The sequence below is a fragment of the Panulirus ornatus genome, chromosome 13, assembly GCF_036320965.1.
Source record: "Panulirus ornatus isolate Po-2019 chromosome 13, ASM3632096v1, whole genome shotgun sequence".
Classification (NCBI taxonomy): Eukaryota; Metazoa; Arthropoda; class Malacostraca; order Decapoda; family Palinuridae; genus Panulirus; species Panulirus ornatus.
The window spans coordinates 3,209,186-3,233,088 of NC_092236.1; the positions used below are offsets into that span (position 1 = coordinate 3,209,186).

General features: G+C 38.9%; 1 protein-coding gene across 4 annotated transcripts in view; it reads right to left on the reverse strand.

Annotated features, from left to right (window-relative positions):
• Positions 1-23,903, reverse strand: part of LOC139752670 (low-density lipoprotein receptor-related protein 1B-like) — a 36,096-nt gene that overhangs the window by 5,947 nt on the left and 6,246 nt on the right. Inside the window, exons 1-7 of one of the 4 annotated variants that reach the window (XM_071668434.1) lie at positions 14,372-14,528; positions 12,934-13,185; positions 7,215-7,416; positions 6,199-6,310; positions 2,343-3,013; positions 2,046-2,203; positions 1,251-1,420 (exon numbers count right to left, since the gene is read on the reverse strand). In XM_071668434.1, coding sequence (XP_071524535.1) covers positions 1,251-1,420; positions 2,046-2,203; positions 2,343-3,013; positions 6,199-6,310; positions 7,215-7,416; positions 12,934-13,185; positions 14,372-14,432 — 1,626 coding nt within the window. In that variant the 5' untranslated portion in view covers positions 14,433-14,528. Of the gene's footprint in view, positions 1-1,250; positions 1,421-2,045; positions 2,204-2,342; positions 3,014-6,198; positions 6,311-7,214; positions 7,417-12,933; positions 13,186-14,371; positions 14,529-23,903 lie in introns of those variants that run through there. The other 3 variants (XM_071668432.1, XM_071668436.1, XM_071668435.1) reach the window with 3 other exon arrangements.

Genomic DNA, 23,903 nt, shown 5'->3' on the forward strand with positions numbered 1-23,903 from the left:
CCTGGAGAATTTGAGTGAGATAGAGAAAGAGGGGGATCTAATGCAACATTTATGGGGCTGGAGAAAACATATAATGATGACTGATGACTTGTGGAATGTGTTAAGGATGTACCATACAGAAGGAAGACTTGTGGGGAGTTTTTAACAAGGCTGTACATCATGCTAAATGTACTTGTACTGTTTACAAAAGGAAGCTGATAAAAAAAAATTAGGCACAAAAGGAATACTCATTCTGTGTACTGATAATTTTCTTAAAAAGGGGAACAAAGTACAAGTCAGAAATGCCTTCAAACTGGATTATGGGTTGTAATCAAAAGTATCCCATAGGAATCAGTCTTGAGGTTGCTCATACTCTTGATTTATGTAAATCAAGACAGGTATGATAGGGGCACTCCTCATTTGGACTGATAAAACTACCTTAGAAGAGAACTATGGACCATGTCAGAGGTGCCTTTTCAAACAACAGATGAATATGTCTGTGGATGAAGCAATATTACAAAGGTAGTACAGAACTTGTAGGATGAAACCTATGAAAACACCTAAACAGGTCCCAACTTTGGTCAGTTATTAAATGTTCAACCCAAAGGCAGAATGAAGATGTGACACAGTAAAGTTTAGCAGAGTTATAACAACCATCCTGTAACAAATAAAGTACACCAATTTATGTGTGAAGGGGAATTGGTAGTTGACGTATTAACCAGCCTGTCATTGCAGCACATCAAAAGGCTTGTAATGGTGACAAATTTTCAACTGGTTAGTGTCAACACTGCCTTCAAATATATGGACGAGATAAATAATATATTCACAATATATTTTTGATACAATTTAGTGTATGGTACAAAGTTTTAGCACACTACTCGAGGGAACGCACAGCTTTACTTTAGATCCAAATGCAGGCATCAAAGACTGCACCTGAAGTAAGGAAGCTGAACAGTATGGAGAGGATAATAACTATGAACCTACTTACATCAAAGAAAAACATGAAAGGAGACAATGCTTACACCTTTCTAGGATGCAGTTTTCAAGTTTCTCTGTTGACTTATTTGTTGATGTAAAAATTGAGTAATTCCTTGAAACAGGTAGAGGCAGACTGATAAAAGGATATGACAAAAAGTGATCATAAAATGAGCTAACTAGAATGCAGGATAATTGAAACAAGCGAAGTGAAAACCCACTGCAGGTGGCAATATAATGAAGTCAATGCAGGAAGCATTCACACACAATATGAATAAATAAAAAACTCAACTTACAGTTTCACACATAGTCATTTGACAACAATCCTCAATATTGATGCTCACACCATCATCACCAGAGAGTCCTGAGCATGGAGATGTTCCATTGAATCCTGACTTATTCCCAGAACCATTACGCTTCCTAGGACCAAATCGCTTCACTTGACGAGTAGGCCGTGCAAGCACAGCTGTAATGGAGTAATACATTAAACCTTACAATGATGTATCTATCCATCTATCTATATCTCTGATGCCCATTCCCTTTGAGAACTCCCTTAAGGGGGGTGGCCACAGCAAAAGAGTCTCCAATAACTGGTGAAATCCAGTGTTACTTCTTGACTTTTTGTGCCTCAATCTTAACTGGCCACTGGCAGAGGTTAAGGTAAACAAAATTGCTACATCATGGTGGTTTAATGCATACACTAAGGGGAGACTATGCACAAACAAACAAGAATGTTAAAAGAAATGAAAATTAGTGAAGCAAAAATTAAGATCCAGAGTTTAATATTCTATTCTACTTCTAGAGCAACAAAAGGTAAACAAAAGATAAAGAGAAATATACTTTGATACCAACTGTTTTTCATAAGCAGAATTACAAAGTAATTATATAAAAGCTGACTTACCTAAAGATTTTTGTCAACCATGGAAATGAAATAATATGCAGCAGGGTGTAAGGCATTCAAAGGATTGAGTGAATTGGAGCAAAGTGGTATGCAGAGGGTGATATGCTATCAGTGGACTGAACAAGGACATGAGAAGCAGAGAAATAAATGAAGTTCATATATTTCTAATTGTAAAAAAAATCATAACTACCTCCTTTGGATTCAGCAGTTGATGTTAATGGTGTTTTACATTCTCTTGTGTTTCTCTGACATGAAAGTTTAACCAGAAGAAATATTGTTGAGGAAATCAACAACGTACAGACCACAGCCAGCACTGTTATGATCAGAAGCAGCCGGTCTGCATTACATCTGTAGAAAAAGATTTAATAACCATTCTGATGGATCACATTTTCATTTTCACAATATTGATTTTTTTCTTACGATATTCTGAATGAGTACAATATAAATCTCTTATATAAGAGGACATGTGAATGTTATATCTACTTACATTTCTGCTCTGACCATTAGTTTGTCTGTCTGTGTAGCCATGGAAGAAGTATATGGAGGAGCTTCTGTCTCTGATCCACCATCCAGCGATCCTGATTTATTTTCAACATTTGGTATTAATTTTCTAACTTTCTCTGAAAAGTTTTTTGATGTCACTGTTGAATCTGAGCTGTGTTCAACATTTTCACCCACTTCTGTTTTTGAATTCAAGCTGTGTTCATCGTTCTCACCCATTTCTTCTGTAACTAATCCCAATCCTGATGGTTCTGTGGTCATGTTTTTCACTTCAAGTTCATGGTCATTCACATCACTCTTATTCAACGCATCACTCTTTCCTTTACATGTACTGAGAATAGAATCTTTAGTATGTCCATTTAACAGGGAGAGGCCAAAGACACCTTGATAACTTACCATGACTCCTGAAACTTTAGGGGCATGAACAAGTTTCACAATATCACCTGGGTTAGTGAGTGATGCCCGCATGATACCCCGTTGTTTCCAATCTGACCAATAGATATACTCCTTGTCAGCTACTAATGAAAATGGCAAACAATTTTCCAAGTTAACAAGAACCTGATGCTCCACTAGGCCACTGACGATGCGGCAGTAATTCTTATCTTTACGAGTCTCTGCCCATATAAGTATCTCCTCCATGATGTCGTAAGTCAAGGCCTAAAAATACAGAAAATAAGATATTTCAGTCAGATGCAGTTTGCGGGTTTTGACTTCTACCAAAACCAGTGTTACTAATTTCAAATCACTATGTAATAACATATAACAAAATAGTAGTTTAAACCAATTCTCAAACCACAAGCACCCTTTAAACCCTTTCTAATGTACATGGCGGCATTCTAAAATAACGAAGAGTCAAGTAAATCAAATATACTGCCCAGAAAAATAATGGGAATATAAGTGATAAAGTACAATGTTTGCAATTCAAGTAAGTGATGCAAGGCAAGTGACAGTATTACATTTAAAAGACGCATCATTATATCAAAGAATAATGTGGTAAATTGTATCTTATACTCTACAGGCATTTTTTTCTGTTTAGATCTCTTCAGTAGGTTCTTACCTAATACATGAACTAATTATGTGGACAAAACAAAAAGGCAGATACCTTTCTTACCATATTCTATATGCACTGTGTATCACTTTTTATTCTGGGGTATAATTTTGAGTGTTATCTGGTGCATTATCATTCCCATTCTTTACATAACATTTTAAGTATATTTTGTGTATTTTAGTTCGAAGTCCTTAAACCCTTACTTACATGGATATCTGTGTCATGATATAGCACAATTTGCTACAACACGAACTTTTTAGTATCCATCTCGTGAACCTGTCATAAGTGATTTACTATCTGGAGCATAAAATACCACAGCATTGTCACCCACAAACATAAATAAAAAAAAATATGCTAGACCAAAACTGTCACAAAACTATGATCACCTTAAATGATTACAGATTATTGGTTAATGCTCCTGATAGTGATGCATTCACAGGCCACCTAGGGATGAGCACAACCTTCAAATCCTGGTTGCAGCAGTCGGTCAGCAGTTGGCCGATAAAATAGGTACCTGGATCAGGCTAAAGTAAGTGATGAAAGAGTAAGAGAGATGTGTGGAAATAAAGAGTGTGGCTGAGACAGCAGAAGAGGGTGTGTTGAAATGGTCTCGGCATATGGAGAGAATGAGTGAGGAAATATTGACAAAGAGGATATATGAGTCAGAGGCGGAGGGAACAAAGAGAAGTGGGAGACCAAATTGGAGGTGGAAGGATGGAATGAAAAAGATTTTGTGCGATTGGGGCCTGAACATACAGGAAGGTGAGAGGTGTGCAAGGAATGGGGTGAATTGGAACAATGTGGTATACCAGGGTTGATGTGCTGTCAACGGATTGAACCAGGGCATGTGAAATGTCTGGGGTAAACCATGGAAAGGTCTGTGGTTTCGGTACATTACACATGACAGCTAGAGACTGAGTGTGAACAAATGTGGCCTTTTTGTCTGTTTTCCTGGCGCTACCTTGCAGAAGCAGGAAGTTGCGATGCTGTTTTCTATGGGGCAGGGTAGCGCCGGAAATGGATGAAGGCAAGCAAGTATGAATATGTACAAGTGTATATATGCGTATGTCTGTTCATGTATGTAAACACATGTATATGTGCATGTGTTGATATGCATATGTATGTACATGTGTGTATGGGCATTTAAGTATATATATGTGTATATGAGTGGATGGGCCATTCTTCATCTGCTTTCTGGCACTACCTTGCTTGACACGGGAAACAGCAATCAAGTATAATAAATAATTAAGTACAATAAAAATGTTTGAAAACAATATGTGGTGTTAAGTGGTTAGATCGAGTAAGTAGTGAAAAGGTAAAAGAGACAGGTGGTAATAAAAAGAGTGTGGTCAAGAAAGCAGAAGAGGGTGTGTTGAAATGGTTTGGACACATGGAGAGAATAAGTGAGGAAAGATTGACCAAGAAGATATATATATCAGAAGCGGAGGGAACAAGAAGTGGGAGACCAAATTGGAGGTGGAAGGATGGAGTGAAAAAGATTCTGAGTGATCTGGGCCTGAACATACAATAGGGTGAGAGGCATGCAAGGAACAGATTGACCTGGAAAAATGTGGTATACCGGGGTCGACGTGCTGTCAATGGACTGAACCAGGGCATGTGAAATGTCTGGGGTGATGTTCGTAAAAGATCAATTATTTGGTGCATGTGCTGCATGCTAAACTATTGCAAAGTTGAGCCAAGAAATAACCAGAAAAGTATAAAACAGTACCATTCCTAATTTGGGTGTGAGGGAGAGCTTAATACCAATGGGCTGGCAGTGAGAAAAAGCATATACCATTTGGAATTCTCATGGCAAATAGAATGCCTGCAAATAATCTTGACTTATTTTTGCCTGACAAAATAAGCCCAGTCTCAATTACAAAAATAAGGCATATATAAACTACCAGTATCTAAACATCCTGTCTGCCATACATCTACTCCTAAATTCAGAACCAACTTCTGGGTTTCAGGAATTTGATTTAGGGTGAAGGTAAAATCTTCATGACCAAAATCTGCAAATGCAGACTCTAGATACACTTTAGACAAAATTTATTCATCCACACTAATAAATCATGCTGATCTCATTGGCCTAGTAAAAAAATCTAGCCTTAACAAAGGATTCAGCTGAACTTCTTGAGTATATATTTGGAACCTATTCACTCCTGAGAGAATGTTCTACAGTTAGACACCTAGAAAAAAATGTAAAAATGTATGTCATTTTCACTCAAATTATGCATCACTGTCCCATGTTCCCTTTCGTCAAGGCTAATTACAGTATCAAGGATCACCTATCAAAAGAATACACAAACTTTAATTTCACAGACCAATATCATCTAATGCAACACTAAAAAAAGAGATCTAAATCATATAAGTTAAGAAACAATCAAAGGAAGCTTTGATAATTCGTAAAAAAAAGTTACAAACAAGTACAAGACTCTTAACTATACAATGAGCATGACAGCAAAGAATAATGACACTGTTAATCAAACAACACATGATGAGTACTATGCACTAACCCTGCCTAAAGACAAAATCCTGTGAAGTATGTACACAAAAAAGTTAATTCCCTTATTCCTATGTCTCTCTTGACCCTCCTGCTGTTTTTCTATTGTACTGCTCCAAATAATCTTCTCTCTCTCCCTAAGATAAAGTCCACAAACCCCATTTTTTGTCTTTTACCAGTGATTTCACTTGTTTATGTCACCATTCGCTACCTTTTCACATACATTCACATCCTAAACACATTTTTGCACAATGTAGCACTACTTCTCTAAGCACTTTCTATTCCTCTTACTTGGTATGTAACATTGCTTTCCTGCAGAAGAACCTGATGTTCACTTCCATCAAGTTTACACCTTTCCACGGTGCTGGGTGTACCTTTCCCTTTCTCACTCCAATACAAATGCCTGTAATCAAATATAGACATTAAACATTTAATCTATATAGATAAAAAACACAGCTAATTAGGGAAATACACACCTTTTAGGTATGATTCTATAATACTTTACTAAACCAATACTTATTAACAATCATTCTCAAAGTGAAAAAAATTACACAAAACCCAGAGATTATACTTCAACTGATGCTAAATGATAGCGTATTTGATGTTCAATATAAAATAAACAATCTAAAAGCTCACACTTGTGCAAGTATATGACTATACAAAGTTGTTTATTCTTTATACTAGTAAGGCTTCATTCAACACATCAGTTTAAAATAATCTTTTTCGGGAGTTATTCATCCATGTCAATTAGTCAAAATAATGATGAAGAAAATAAAACTAGGTCTGAAGCTCAATATGGGTAACATGACTCACACAGAACACTACAGTATGGTAAATCATGAAAAAACAGGTCAAGCAAGTTCTTGAAAGTAGTTGGCAGTATCTTGGTTTGAATCTATCTGTACAAAATCATTTAGGTTTACAATTATATGGGTTGTTACTTGAATATTATACAATTCTGTATCTAAACTGTAATATCATGGATACATCATCCAAATTACATAACTGCATAAAAGAATTCTAGAGAGAACAGTTCTTTCTCAAGGAATTATATCATATGGAAAAATCCTTTCCCAAGGAATTATATTACTACAGAAAAATCAAGAGTCCTTAGCAGTAAATGACCTAGGATATCCACTTAGCCGAGTGTCTTATGGTGAAAATTTTTAATGAAACATCAGGATGAGATCATGATGTAACAAATTCACTCATTACGTCCTATCTTAACTGAATTATTACACTCAAAGAAATTCCAGAAAGAGTTACTGAAAGACATATCATAGCATTCATGGAACACTTGTACTTACTCGTTGCAGTAATCAATAGCAATTCCACGAGGCTCAAAGACATCTCCAAAGTCATGCGCAGGAACAGGCTCTGTTGTAATGTTTATATCGTGTTTCCTTGGGACTTGGGCCTTGAAAACACCCTGATTGTCGGAGTCAGTCCAGTACAGCTGTCTCGATCTGGGATCATACGCTAAATTGTCCAATACGGCTGACTTCCTACCTGTTAGAAGGATTCATTTTAATTTCAATATCAACAAAGATTATTATGGTGATAGTTTCTTCATAGGAACTTTCCTTTATCAAAATAAAACACAGAATTATGAACAGAGAAACTTTAAAAGAAAAGAATGATGCAAAGTTACCTTCTTGCAATTGAGATCATGCACGGTGCACATGAACATCCATGTAAATGTGTGAAAGGAGGAGCCAATTCAATAAGCCCTCGTGAGAATTACCATGAAAACATGAACATGAGCAGACATGTCCCAGATGCAAAAGCATATTTCAGAGGGGCATTAGTATTCAAAAAGTAAAAGTTGGTAAATAAAAAAAATCCCAATTTCAACCAAACATGAAAAAGATCAGTGTCTACCCAAAGCATTATAAATCAAATAAATTATAAATCATTCTAAATAAATTTCATGTGCTTCTCTGTTCACACATGAAAACACCTTATGTAATCTCCTCTAAACAAACAGCTGGAACCATATTTTTAAGAACAAGTAACATGATGCAGTAACTTTCTTGCAATATGGTTTAAAATACAAATGGTAATCTTGTTAGTTATGGTCCTGGAGAAAGGGCTATATCTATCTATGTCTCAGACACCTGTCACTTTGGGAACTCTGGCCAGGGCAAAAGAGTTTCTATCTATCCCTTTCCTTGCATGCCTCCCTCGCATACACCATTCTACACACTCTTCCAAGTGATTTTTATCGAACATAATATTCATTACCACTATTATTCTCAGAGTACCTGTACAAATGAAGGTCTAAGCTAGGAAGAGACAAAAAAAGCCACATTCGTTCACACTCAGCCTCTAGCTGTCATGTGTAATGCGCTGAAACCACAACTCCCTTTCCACATCCAGGCCCCACAAGACTTTCCATGGTTTACCGGAGACACTTCACACGCCCTGGTTCAATCCAGTGACAGCACGTCGACCCCGGTATACCACATTGTTCCAATTCACTCTGTTCCTTGTATGCCTTTCACCCTCCTGTATGTTCAGGCCTCAATTGCTGAAAATCTTTTTCACTCCATCCTTCCACCCCCAATTTGGTCTCCCACTTCTCCTTCTTCCCTCTACCTCTGACACATATATCCTCTCTGTCAATCCTTCCTCACTCATTCTCTCTATGTGACCAAACCATTTCAACACATCCTCTTCTGCTCTCTAAACCACACTCTTTCTATTACCACACATCTCTCTTACCCTTTCATTACATCCTCGATCAAACCAACTCATACCACATATTGTCCTCAAACATTTCATTTCCAATACATCCACCCTCCTCCGCACAACCCAATCAATAGCCCATGCCACGCACCCATTTAACATTGTTGGAACCACTATTCCTTCAAACATCCCACTTTTGCTCTCCGAGATAATGTTCTCACCTTCCACACATTCTTCAACACTCCCAGAACCTTCGCCCCCTCCCGACCCTGTGACTCACTTCCGCTTATATATATATATATATATATATATATATATATATATATATATATATATATATATATATATATATATATATATATATATATATATATATATATATATATATATATAATCCCTGGGGATAGGGGATTAAGAATACTTCCCACGTATTCCCTGCGTGTCGTAGAAGGCGACTAAAAGGGGAGGGAGCGGGGGGCTGGAAATCCTCCCCTCTCTTTTTTTTTTTTTTTTTTTTTTTTTTTTTTTTTTTTTTTTAATTTTCCAAAAGAAGGAACATAGGGGGCCAGGTGAGGATATTCCAAAAAAGGCCCAGTCCTCTGTTCTTAACGCTACCTCGCTAACGCGGGAAATGGCGAATAGTTTGAAAAAAAAAAAAAAAAAAAAAAAAAAATATATATATATATACATATCAGATTGGGGAAGAGCAGTGTGGTTTCAGAAGTGGTAGAGGATGTGTGGATCAGGTGTTTGCTTTGAAGAATGTATGTGAGAAATACTTAGAAAAGCAAATGGATTTGTATGTAGCATTTATGGATCTGGAGAAGGCATATGATAGAGTTGATAGAGATGCTCTGTGGAAGGTATTAAGAATATATGGTGTGGGAGGCAAGTTGTTAGAAGCAGTGAAAAGTTTTTATCGAGGATGTAAGGCATGTGTACGTGTAGGAAGAGAGGAAAGTGATTGGTTCTCAGTGAATGTAGGTTTGCGGCAGGGGTGTGTGATGTCTCCATGGTTGTTTAATTTGTTTATGGATGGGGTTGTTAGGGAGGTAAATGCAAGAGTTTTGGAAAGAGGGGCAAGTATGAAGTCTGTTGGGGATGAGAGAGCTTGGGAAGTGAGTCAGTTGTTGTTCGCTGATGATACAGCGCTGGTGGCTGATTCATGTGAGAAACTGCAGAAGCTGGTGACGGAGTTTGGTAAAGTGTGTGGAAGAAGAAAGTTAAGAGTAAATGTCAATAAGAGCAAGGTTATTAGGTACAGTAGGGTTGAGGGTCAAGTCAATTGGGAGGTGAGTTTGAATGGTGAGAGGCTGGAGGAAGTGAAGTGTTTTAGATATCTGGGAGTGGATCTGTCAGCGGATGGAACCATGGAAGCGGAAGTGGATCATAGGGTGGGGGAGGGGGCGAAAATTTTGGGAGCCTTGAAAAATGTGTGGAAGTCGAGAACATTATCCCGGAAAGCAAAAATGGGTATGTTTGAAGGAATAGTAGTTCCAACAATGTTGTATGGTTGCGAGGCGTGGGCTATGGATAGAGTTGTGCGCAGGAGGATGGATGTGCTGGAAATGAGATGTTTGAGGACAATGTGTGGTGTGAGGTGGTTTGATCGAGTAAGCAACGTAAGGGTAAGAGAGATGTGTGGAAATAAAAAGAGCGTGGTTGAGAGAGCAGAAGAGGGTGTTTTGAAATGGTTTGGGCACATGGAGAGAATGAGTGAGGAAAGATTGACCAAGAGGATATATGTGTCGGAGGTGGAGGGAACGAGGAGAAGAGGGAGACCAAATTGGAGGTGGAAAGATGGAGTGAAAAGGATTTTGTGTGATCGGGGCCTGAACATGCAGGAGGGTGAAAGGAGGGCAAGGAATAGAGTGAATTGGAGCGATGTGGTATACAGGGGTTGACGTGCTGTCAGTGGATTGAATCAAGGCATGTGAAGCGTCTGGGGTAAACCATGGAAGGCTGTGTAGGTATGTATATTTGCGTGTGTGGACGTGTGTATGTACATGTGTATGGGGGGGGTTGGGCCATTTCTTTCGTCTGTTTCCTTGCGCTACCTCGCAAACGCGGGAGACAGCAACAAAGTATAAAAAAAAAAAAAAAAAAAAAAATCTTTTTATTTTTATTTTTATTTTCCAAAGGAAGGAACAGAGAAGGGGGCTGGATGAGGAAGTTTCCTCAGAAGCCCAGTCCTCTGTTCTTAACGCTACCTCGATGACGCGGGAAATGGCGAATAGTATGAAAAAAAAGATATATATATATTTTTTTTTCTTTTCATACTATTCGCCATTTCCCGCGTCAGCGAGGTAGCGTTAAGAACAGAGGACTGGGCCTTTGTGGAATATCCTCACCTGGCCCCCCTCTGTTCCTTCTTTTGGAAAAAAAAAAAAAAAATGAGAGGGGAGGATTTCCAGCCTCCCACTCCCTCCCCTTTTAGTCGCCTTCTATGACACGCAGGGAATACGTGGGAAGTATTCTTCATCCCCTATCCCCAGGGATAATATTTTTTTTTTTTTTTTTTTTCCAAAAGAAGGAACAGAGAAGGGGGCCAGGTGAGGGTATTCCCTCAAAGGCCCAGTCCTCTGTTCTTAACGCTACCTTGCTATCGCGGGAAATGGCGAATAGTATGAAAAAAAAAAATATATATATATATATATATATATATATATATATATATATATATATATATATATATATATATATTGTGTGTGTGTGTGTGTGTGGTCTGGGGACCAAGGAGAGGTCTGTGCAGTCTGGTTGTGGATTGAGGGTTCTGGTTTCAATACACATGATGGATGGAGAGTAGATGTGAACGAATGAGGCCATTCTTCATCTATTCCTGGTGCTATCTTGCTAATGCTGAAAATTACAAACAAGCATGAAAAGAAAAGTTTAATAGGGAAGAGATAAAAGTTGGTTGGAGTACGAGTTCAAATGGAGAGGCTTTAAAGAAGTGGGCATGGCAGAAGTATGCCACAGAGTGGGTGAGTATACTATGGTTCTGGGCACATTTAGGAATGTGCAAAAAGAGAAGTCATTGTCTTTGAGGGCAAAGATGCATATGTTCAATTGAATAATGGTCCACACAGTACTGCATGCATGCAAGACATTGGCCCTAGATAAAAAAGTCCAGATGAGGGTGAATGTTTTGGAAATAAAATTTTTGAGGTCAATAAGTTGGTTGACTTTACAAGAAATGATGAGGTAAGTGAGGTATGTAAGAAGACTGCATGAAAGAGCTGAAGAGTGTGTGCTGTCATAATATGGACTATGGAGAGGATAAAAGAGGAAATACTAAAAGGGTATACAAGTTGGATCTGGAGGGAACAAGGAGAAAGGGGAAGCAAATGAAGATGAGATGGAATGAAAGATGCTTTGTGTTCAGGGTGTGAACATGCAGACGGGTGTGACGTGTACATGGGGCAGATTAAACTGGAGCAACGCATTATACAAGGGATCATGTGCTGCCAATGGGCTAAAGTAGTCAGTGGAAACTGTGGAGAGGTTTGTGGGACTTGATTATGAATAGGGGGTTCAGAGTTTGGTGTATTACACATGAAAGTTAGTGCGTAGATGTAAGAAAATGAGGCTGTTCTTCATCTGTTCCTGGTGCTACCTTACTATGAAGGCAATAGTGAACAAATACAAGAGAGAGAAAAATATATATTCAGCAACTGCTCAGTCCCAAGTCTGCTGAATCTGAGATGCTGGACTGTACTGGTGCTTATACCACCATTTTAAAAAGACCAATTCTTTCTCACAGTAAAATGTATTCTCACCTCTACAATCAATTGTGTAATTACAGACATGTCCAACTTCTCATTCTTGCATCCAACTATTTTTGACACTTGTTACAAGCCTTGCTGGGACACCCTCCACGCATTTTGCAGATAATAATTTATCTACCAGTTGATGGCTCATATTTCAATGAACAATAATCACTTTGGTCCATGACTCAAATGGTGACCTAATCATGCCTACTTAAAACACAGGTAAGTTTAACATGATAAACTATTGTTTGCAACTATTGGGATTATTTCATGTTATTGGATATTCTGTGCAGTTGTAACAGAAAGAGGAGGATAAAAGGTGATCAGGTTATTCTTGTATAACCAACCCTAGCTTAAATATGTATGGAAAAATAATCCAAAACTCACTTATGGAACAAATACCACTATAGTTCATCAATACAGTAACTATCAATGTTACCTGTAAAGTAAACCCAAAATTCTCTGTATGAGAATCTGAAAAACAAACAACGCTGGAGTCAACTTTGTTTCTGGAATAGCAATAACTTATAAAACTCTCACTTTGAAACATTCTGGATAAATCACTTACTTCTGACAATGGTTTCCTTTTCTTCCACCTGATAATCATATCCGAGAGATATAGAGACGATTTGTTTACCGCTGAAGTCGGCATCGGCCACAAAGAGCCTGTTGACCTCTGGGTCATAAGCCAGTCCTACAGGGTGAGATAAATCCAAATGGTGGGGGATGACAAGAGGTTCCCATGGAAGTGGTGATTCTGGTGTAATTTTGTCAACGTCACGAAGCAGTAAAATGTTTCTTTTATACACAGCTGCCAGATCTGAAAAGACATTCAATATTTTCAAGCACGAAGCTAAATCAACTACTGAATGTACTATTAGGTACCTGAATATCTAAACCTTACATGAACTTGTAAACTGTGTACTTTTATGACAAACAAAAAGAAAGCTTTGTAAACTAGATGTAAAGATCGCAAAAAAGCTATCATTTTAAAATTCTAGAACAACTTCGTTCAACCACACTACCTGACATACAGCAAATGTTGTATTACAGTATTAATTTGTCATGCAGAACACAATCTGTGGTTTATCTTAATACTCTTTTAAAGCAAACTTTAACAAAGACGGAGGTATAGAACAAAAATCTTGCTTTCACTGATAACTACAGTCCACTTTTCAAACTAAAAAAAAAATAATGTAAATTTACCATTTATCTACAAAAGCATAATCATCGAAACTGAAAACACGGTAGATATCTATAGACAAGGAAAGTAATCTAGTTCCGTAAAAAGAAATTGAACAATAATTAGTATAACTGCATGGCATTTATATCAAAATGTTATACATACATCCGTATGTATGATTATAAATACAACCCTAACCATCATGTAAAATCTAGTTCAGTTACTGTGAATCTGGCATTCACTAGGAACTCTTAATTCCAACGACAAATTATCTAAATCGACTTTGAAAACCTGGACTCAATGGCAACTATGTAACCTGTAGTAAATCAACTGGGACCGACGTGCAAGCGAATGTCCTCTAGGGCGCCAGTAGCGATTAGCCTCCTTTCCAATAATTAACAAAGTTAAATCTTGTCGCTGAAGACTAGCAACACTAACGCCTACTTATGATCAAAATGATAATTACCTAGATCTTCCTCCTGGTCATGCTATGACTACGTGTAGTTTGTACTTTATTTTTATTTTTGGCAACGACCTGCGATAATACTCACATGCAACTGTTTCCCCGGCTGCAACTCATCATACGGCGAAACTACTCTCATTTCATTTCATTGTATATATCTTTCCCATATATCACAAAAAATAACAAAAATCAAGATTATTTCCATACGGACTGGGTGCAACGTTTGATTACGTGACCGGCGCTAAGTCTAGAATGGAGAACACGCTAGAGAAATTGGTCATGCAACGTGCTTAAAACATACGTTTTTCAATACCAGTAAAAGTGAAAAATACGCGTGTCAACTGTGAGCTATATACCAACCTGTACATGATGATAAAGAGACAAGGACGAACCAGATAACGCGTTTCAGTATGAGATACATGACACACCTGACGTTGAGTACACTCTCCAATCCTCACCAGTGCACTGGTGGTGCAGAGGATTCCGGCGGCACACCGGTTGTGTCGTCTGCTTCAGCCGCAGCCACACACTGCGCGGGAAAACTAAATAGTCGCCAATGATAACATTTATATCTCGTGTATTCTCCACTAATGATACATATTTCGAATTCCCCCCACCTCCCTTTCGAAGAAAAATTACTATTAGAAGGATTGAGAGAAACGACCTCTGATTATGATCTTGCAATTTTCTCATGTATGTTGAATCCATCTAGTGGCAACTGAGAACTAAGCCAGAATCCCTACCATACGTCAAACAGACTAGGTAAAATATCAGTTACGTAGGTGTGTGTGTGTGTGTGTGTGTGTGTTTGAGTGTCAACATTCGCCAAGTACATGCTTGGCACGAGCAACCAGTTTTTCGTGTGCCATTACTAGCACAAGTCGGGTGTGTCCGAGCATGTGGGCGCATTTAGGTGGATGAGTTGTGTAATATATGTGCATCTCACATGTTAATGTACCCGGGAAGAAAAACTATAGACTGTGTAACTGAAATCCGGTTACACCAGCCAAGGACAAATTCACAAGATAAAATCCGAGAGCTTTGGGTTCAGCTTCCCGTGAGACCTGGCGCTAAGAGGGTATTATCTAAACGAGTACCTATAGATAGTTCCCAAGAGAGGTTATCTTTTTATTTAGCTGCCCAGAAATGGCATTGGGTAACACACCTCGTCCAGATGTAATAACAATCAAGAAACATTCGATGATATGCATGTAAACACTACCATTATAAAGGAAAAGTAGCACAACTTATAAATTCACCTACAAGGAGTAGTCAACAAACGTCACCTATGTTTATATTTATTGTCTTGGAAATACTATACAGCAATACGGGAAGAATTTTACTTTTATCAGGCTGTCTCAAACTCCGACTCTCAGTTCAATTTTAAGACGGGAGGCTTTACCTTTTAGTCAGCCTCCCTATATATCTTATTATCCACTACACTGCGTCGTGTTTTAATGTGGTCAAATCCTATTCTGTATTGTCCAGCTATTCATTCTCACCTATTCCCCCTTTTTTCCTTATTCTTCAAAATATCTTACATTCTTGGTTTGAAAGCGGTTCACCCATCATCTGGTTTTAGTCGAGTAAGTATGGTTATGTGAACTTATTTCCTTCTGCAAGTGACCCTCAATCCAACTTAGTCATAAACTCCAACCTACCATATATACATCCATCAAAACCACAATCACCAGACAAACCGGAGTTAGAGTCTCCTGCTAACGATATGGACGTCCTCCATATTACACTATAAATAAACACCGTTTCATCACATCCCAAGACCCTTCATCTTCACGATACGACCACCATAAAAGACACTGGGCACAAACTCAACCGCCTTGCACACTTTGCACACTACAAAACTTTATGACCAGTGGACGTGGCTAGCTAGCTTCCTCAGTGCTGCAAGAGCCTCAAAAGGATAAAAGGAACTCTTGGGGCGGTAAGTATCTTACCTCTTTTACATTTTTGCCCCAGCATCTCCGACTGAACTCGCGCTGGCGGGACCAAAGGATATATGTGTCAGATATATGTGTCAGAGGTAGAGGGAACGAGAAGTGGGAGACCAAATTGGAGGTGGAAAGATGGAGTAAAAAAGATTTTGAGCGATCGTGGCCTGAACAGGAAGGAGGGTGAAAAGGCGTGCAAGGAATAGAGTGAATTGGAACGATGTGGTATACCGGGGTCGATGTGCTGTCAATGGATTGATGAACCAGGGCATATGAAGCGTCTGGGGTAAACCATGGAAAGTTTTGTGGGCCTGGATGTGGAAAGGGAGCTGTGGTTTCAGTGCATTATACATGACAGCTAGAGACTGAGTGTGAACAAATGTGGCCTTTGTTGTCTTTTCCTAGCGCTACCTTGTGCGCATGCGGGGGGAGGGGGATGTCATTCCATGTTTGGCGGGGTGGCGACGGAATGAATAAAGGCAGCAAGTATGACTTGTGTACATGTGTATATATGTATATGTCTGTGTATGTATATATATGTATGTGTTGAAATTTATAGGTATGTATTTGTGCGTGTGTGGACGTGTATGTATATACATGTGTATGTGGGTGGGTTGGTCCATTCTTTCGTCTGTTTCCTTGCGCTACCTCGCTAACGCGGGAGACAGCGACAAAGTATAATATATATATATATATATATATATATATATATATATATATATATATATATATATATATATATATATATATATATCCCCACCTTCCACTCTCATCCATTACTAGTCCTATTCCTCCGTCTTATCGTCCTTCCAAAAACCTCTCTATCACCACATTACTGAAACTGAAAAAATGCGAGAACACGTAATTCCATCCTCTGTCCATAACCACTCAACTTATTCATCTAGATATGCACTACACTCTCTACAGAAACACATTTGATACAATTCGGAGAATCCAAAGCTCATCCCTGTCGATTCCTTTGTGTTCTTATTCAGGTTTTGAATTCCGTACACAGACATTTTTTCGTTTTATATACTCTCCACTAACACCTTTATGATACATATCTAAGCCACTCACTCATCCATAATTCACCTCAATTCGTCTCCCAACTTAGCACTTGAAATTTTTTCAACTCTTCTAGTAACCATCCTGCCATACAATCACCTACCCTTCATAAACTAACTCCTTATAGTTCTTGCATTACGTTCTCATCACGTCTGCTCAGAGCTAGTCACAGTACTTAACGTTACAGCACTGCGGTAAAAGTAATTACCAGCGAGAAAGAGTACTTACGACGAGACTGCCTAATGATAGGAACAGCTCGTAATACTCACCACATGAAAAATGACAAGGAACGAGGTGCGTGATTTACGTGTTCTCAAGTGTTATGAGAGAGAGAGAGAGAGAGAGAGAGAGAGAGAGAGAGAGAGAGAGAGAGAGAGAGAGAGAGAGAGAGAGAGATTTAGCATAATAAAAGATTAACATACGCCATGCGGTTGAACCCCTTCACATCATAGTTGGCAGCATACGAATTGTAGTAACGCTTGACCACACTAAAGTAAAAGCATAACCACATTAGTGCATCCTAAATACATATGAACCCTTTCAGCATCCCTTTACTAATTTTTTAAAAGAAATGAAAAAAGTGACATAAGTATCAACCGCTTTTGTTATCAGTCGCCTAGCAACTCGTCCCCTCAACCCTACTCTCCTATGTTACGTCGAGCGTCTCACTGGCAATATAGGTCACTCACTCACTGAACGAGACGTGCCTTTCACAAACGCAACGTGAGTTGCGTTTGTGAAAGGCACTAACGTGGTGTCAGTTCATAGAAAAAACAAAAATAAAAATAAAATGTTTACATAATCGAGCAGAAATTCGTCTCCGATTTATTTCACATATTAGTCGTTCCTTAAGAAAAATCATACAATATAGCTTCAGGTTAACTTAAGGGTGAATACAAGCGAAGAAATACAGCACGTTAGTAACTGTAACATATGGGCATAAAGAGGAAACTGTGTACGTCAGTAATTCTATAAACAGCTCAGATTAACCTAACCGGAAATCATAAGGAAGGAAATAATGTACTGCCAATAAAAGAGAATTCTATCGGGGACCGGCAGCTCCCTGGGAACACAATCCACTGTAACTACCTTAAGGAAAGAAGTACCACTACGTACGCAGAAGGCTATTTTGACGAGACAAACGGGCATTTAACAATAGTTTAGGTATTTCCAATTTCTAGTCTGAATTAGTAAAAGTTTGGTGCAATTTCTGGGAGTATTAACGTTTTCTGCTTCTCGGATTCAGTAAAAGTATCCTTAAGGTTTGTCAGAAACGTCTTCGATATATTCGCTTGGCCTCGAGTTCTGATGGACGATCATTACTCTACCTCCTTTGGCAAGCAGCACACACAACCACAGCAGATATGTAGAGGTGACGAGGTCTGGCTATGTTTAGTGAAAAGTCTACAATAATCTGGGTGTGAGTGCAGGTCCTGTAGAGTTCGCTACAGTTCAGGATGAACGAGATTTTTTCCTCCTTTACATGTTGAGATGATTGAAGCAATCTATATCATTCATAGCATTCTCATCCTGCGGGATCCTGTTACGTACCCGATAGTAACAGTTAAGGCGTATCTGATTGTGGTACTTGAAAAGTCATTGAGGAGTATTATCTAAAAATGAATGACTTATCGTAAAAAGAAAAAAATCATGCTCTTACCACAAGTTGTTGTGGGTGCCCAGGAAGGTTAAAGTGTCATATGCTGACTATATATGAATATACCGATGTGAAAGCTGTTGCTACATTATGAATCGACTCACCATAAACTTTCTTTAGTTTCTAATCCTGTGAAATAAAGAATAATAATAATCATACCAGAGACACTATACAAAGAATAATAGTAATCATATCAAAGACATTATACAAAGAATAATAATCATATCAAAGACATTATAGTACAGTAAATTAGTAAAACAGACAAAAAAAATATGGTCAGATTATAATACTGTTGCTACATAACAAACAAGGCTGAGGAATCATCAGTCAAGGAAGAAGACCTAAAGTGACTACATTGAATTTGATGCATTAGCCAACAATCCCAGAGTCACGACACCAAACTTGTAGGAAATTCAGTGACGACATCATATTCGAGGCTCAAACCAGTTTAATTACAGTACCGGACTCGAAGCACCATGTAAGTTAAGCAACGACTTTGCATTCCAGGCTTCAGTCGGAAAAGCAAAGGGTAATAACTGCCGGTTCGAAGCATCAAACATGGTAAAGACAATGGATTTCAATAATCAGTCAGGCAGATTTTGTAGAAATTCCTTTGCCGTAAGTGATAAATGAAGTATCATGAGGAATATGCTCCATACACAACTCATTTTCAGGGAAGCTGGTTCTGATAACGTACTACGCCAGAATGTGTCCGGCATTCACACATACCTTACCACACCGTTGTTGATTAGGTATTTTGTAGGTAACTGTTTGCCAAGTTTTTGAGCGTCTCAAGCAGATGGGCTATAAGCGTTTTGAAATTTTTTAAGTCAGCACCAAAGGTAAGGATTTCCCTCCAGAAAATATATAGTGCATTAATATTGGGGTTTTGACCTTCATATAAATGGGGCTCCTATCCTCTTCCCCCGTACCCTCTATGAGACAGATCGACCCTGTCACTTTTCCTGGAGACCGACCAACTGTGCCACCACACTGTCCATGTTTAGACTCTTGGCTAAGTCCACCTTAAAACTACAGTATGTAATGTGGCGGATAAAACGCCCTGTCATCTGCAAATATGTCAATAGGCTGAATAAAGAAGACGCCATTCTCAGCTCGTAATTCTAGAGCTGAAAGTGCAGCGCCCATATAAATGATGCATAACCTTGCTGTGAGTGATTCAAACCATGGTGGAGGAAGAGATGCTTCCTCACATCGGTCCTCAGTTGAGGAAACTTCCTGATTACTGTTCTATCTGGACTTGGCCTTGTCACAGAACACCTACAAACTCGCACAGGAGAGATAAGCCTCAAGAGTCAGTCACCTGTACCAAGATCTTTTTAAACACCTCGTGATGGCTACTTCTTTGGAAATTTACACAGTGAATTATGTCTTTGAAATGATTCATTAACACTTTTTCATTTTTTTACGGATTACAAAATTTCACTGGCAACCACACAAGAAACATGAATACCAAAGTAGTTTATCACTTGCACTGTTAAAGATTCACTATTCGTTACATCCACTACCCCTGAGAACTCTGTTTTTACAAGGGATAACGACTAAAATGAAGGGTATCGTATGCTAGTACAGGAATTCATTTATTACCACAGCTTGACCTAAAACCTTACAGTTATAGGATCAATATCCTAAAAGATATGTCTCTCTCTCTCTCTCTCTCTCTCTCTCTCTCTCTCTCTCTCTCTCTCTCTCTCTCTGACAAACGTACTAGTGTTTAAATGCTCGAGTATGCGTAGGATCGTAATGAAATAAAAACTATAATTAGACGGAATACCTCAACCTATGCAATAAAACTAATGTTGGGTATTTGTGCTTTAGGACCATCTACTGCCAAGGTTGTTGAAGACCGTGAACGTCAAGTTATCACAACCGATCCAAAGTTTATAAATAGTTTCATTATGCATTAGAATAATACTAGGAGTACACACACTTTACATGTGTAACTGGCGCTTGGAATTCTGCGAGGGCTTCATTTTCGCTTAAATGTTCGGATTGCAAACCAGCCAATGTAAACTTGAACGACGTAGACTTCAGACATGTAGCCTGCAACCACCACTGCCACACCTTACCCATACACGTAATTTCTTAATATCAGTGTTCTTCGTTTATCATTCAGTAATCTGTACTGATGGGTCAATTTGACTTTCCATAAAAACTTATTTCTGCTCGAGTAGTACATACAGCAATGAAGAGGAAACTGTTTTTATGAACGCTTGTAACTACCTACCAGCTCACACATCAAGATCACACTGAAAACTTAAGGTCAGAAAATGTGTATCGCTGACAGAAATTCGATATCATTACTTACATCTGAATAGAACATCTGGGGCCATTGATAACAAGTGATGGTAGCGCAGCGACAAGGATAATCAATTACATCTTCAACGGACGTTAGGGTCACATATTCACATTTGGGTGATGTGTGATTACGTCCATGCACATATGGACCGAAGGAACGAACCGAGTTATATAAAAATTTTCTTTCCCGGATCTTGGGTACGTCTGGTCAAAGATAGTGATCGTAAGAAACAAGTTCCCAAGGTCAGTCAGGTGAGATGCGTCTTATGTAAGCAAGTGGGTCTGCCTTTGGCCATACCTCTACTGACCTTCCCCATCCATCCTCTCCAGTACTTCTGGCGTAAACTTTGACATGTGACGTGGTCCACTACCTGGTCTAACCCCTGACCCATTCCAAGCACAGTCCTTAGTAATTGCAGCTTAATCCACCACTTCACCCAACGACGCTACATCCCTCTACCTCCTCCTCCCTCGGTGAACGATCGTCCGTTCTATTTCCTAACCTACCCTGAAACGTCATCATCCGATCCAGCCTGAACCTTTTACTAGGCCCACCTCCAAACATCATACGGCCACCCTGAACCTTCACGAAGCCCATCACTAAACATCATCCGATCCATTCCGAACCTTCACATGCTCCATCTAATAACCCATCACCCTTAGTACAACTCTAGCTACCTACTTGATCCTTTACCCAGCCCAACCCATTACCCACCTCGTCCCTCAAACTTCGCCCAGCCTTTAATAACAGAGGCGCCACTCCGAAACAGTCTGAGAGGCAAAACCCAACCCTGTCTCGCCCCTCGAGGCTACAGCAAGACTGGTTAACCCTGTGCTGGGTAGGTAAGTCTACTCCACCTCATGAACCCACCCCTGCAGTGGGTTGGTGAATGTGGAGGAAGGGAATCTGGAAACATTTGGAATCTAAAAGCAAGTCCAAATTTGTTTACAAAGATTCATGACCTAAACGGAGGTATTTCAAAGTACGGGCATCAGCACAGGCGAGACGCAACAAGCTCTATTTCTCCGCCTGCGTATACTTAATGCCGAGTGCTGTCTGTTGACGAAATGGAGTACATTCTTATCGCGGAACTTCTCGCTCCAAAGGAATCCATCCTTTCCCTGCTACAGTAAGTAGCACCGTGATGCTGCGAGACCCCTCTTCAGAGAAAGGAGTCCTTAAATTATAGTAATAATAATAATAATAATAATAATAATAATAATATCCACAGATAATATTTGTAATAATAATAATAATAATAATAATAATAATAATAATAATAATAATAATAATAATATCCACAGATAATATTTGTGTAATCACCTACGTAGAGTTAGTCCTATACTCGTGGAACCCCATCTCATGAACTTTATCATACAACGTTTTAATCTGTATAATATTCAATATCCCTTAAGTCAGTTTATTCATCCACTAATCCTAAGCCATAAAAGTACTTCTCTAAATCTTTTTCTTAACAGTTTCGTACTCAGTTTCATGTAATGGACTCTCGTTGTTGTCTTTGTATCTCCCAATGAACTGTTCACGGATGACGTCACCAAGCTGGTCTAAACACTGTAAGGTTGTGGTTGTCACACTTACCCTTCAATTTCTATGGTGGATAAATCCAAGACCTTAGACCTGTTACTGCAACACAGCTATCTTACTTTGGTGTGTGTGTGTGTGTGTGTGTGTGTAAAAACTACCTCTAAACGCTTGATCGTTCTCCATTCAAACTCATAACAACATACACCGAGATACCGTACCAAAGTAACATGGGATAATCTTTCCCGACTCCAGACAAAGCAACATTCGTTACTTTTCGCGACTTGCAAATAGCGATATCAGTGACATGGTCACTTACCGCGACGTTATAGAGGCTGTCACAACAATTCAGATCGCTGTCGGAAATAATGTTCGAATCTTCACACCACTGAAACCAGTGGAGTGAACCACTGAAAATAACACGTACCCTCAATGGAACTGACACATCATACTATTACAAAATGCATAAGATTTCCCCGCGACCTCTGGTGTGAGTGCTTGAGACTTATGCCTTATGTATATGAAACCTGGCCTAACTGAAAGCCATAAAGTGCAGGAAATTCCCACACCGATTCCTATATATCGAAGCAATAAGAACACCATCTGGTGGCAAAAATGACGTTCTGTACAGTAAACAAACCTGAATGATGAGACAGTGATACTCCTTGGCATGAGCAGAAAGATTCATTTTTCGTTTTACGTAAAAACAAGTCGCAAGCGGTAGACTAGAACCTGAAAACACAAGAGCGGGATACTCTTTCGAAATCAAGGTAATAACTGAAACCAAGACTTACCTCCGAAAAATGAAGCACTCTTGCGTAACCCCAATCAAGCCCAACTAGCACACTATGCGTCCCACCTTCGTAAACCTACTCTTGGTCGAGTGCCAGACGCACTGTGCTATCCACTGCATCGTTTGACCTACAACCGACACAACGTTCAACCAAACGACGCAGACTTCTATTAGCCACCATTTGAGCAATAATGGGCGCTCATCAGAGCTTTCATTATTATTATTATTATTATTATTATTATTATTATTATTATATATATATATATATATATATATATATATATATATATATATATATATATATATATATTTTTTTTTTTTTTTTTCAAACTATTCGCCATTTCCCGCATTAGCGAGGTAGCGTTAAGAACAGAGGACTGGGCCTTTGAGGGACTACCCTCACCTGGCCCAATTCTCTGTTCCTTCTTTTGGAAAATTAAAAAAAAAACGTGAGGGGAGGATTTCCAGCCCCCCGCTCCCTCCCCTTTTAGTCGCCTTCTACGACACTCAGGGAATACGTGGGAAGTATTCTTGCTCCCCTATCCCCAGGGATAATATATATATAT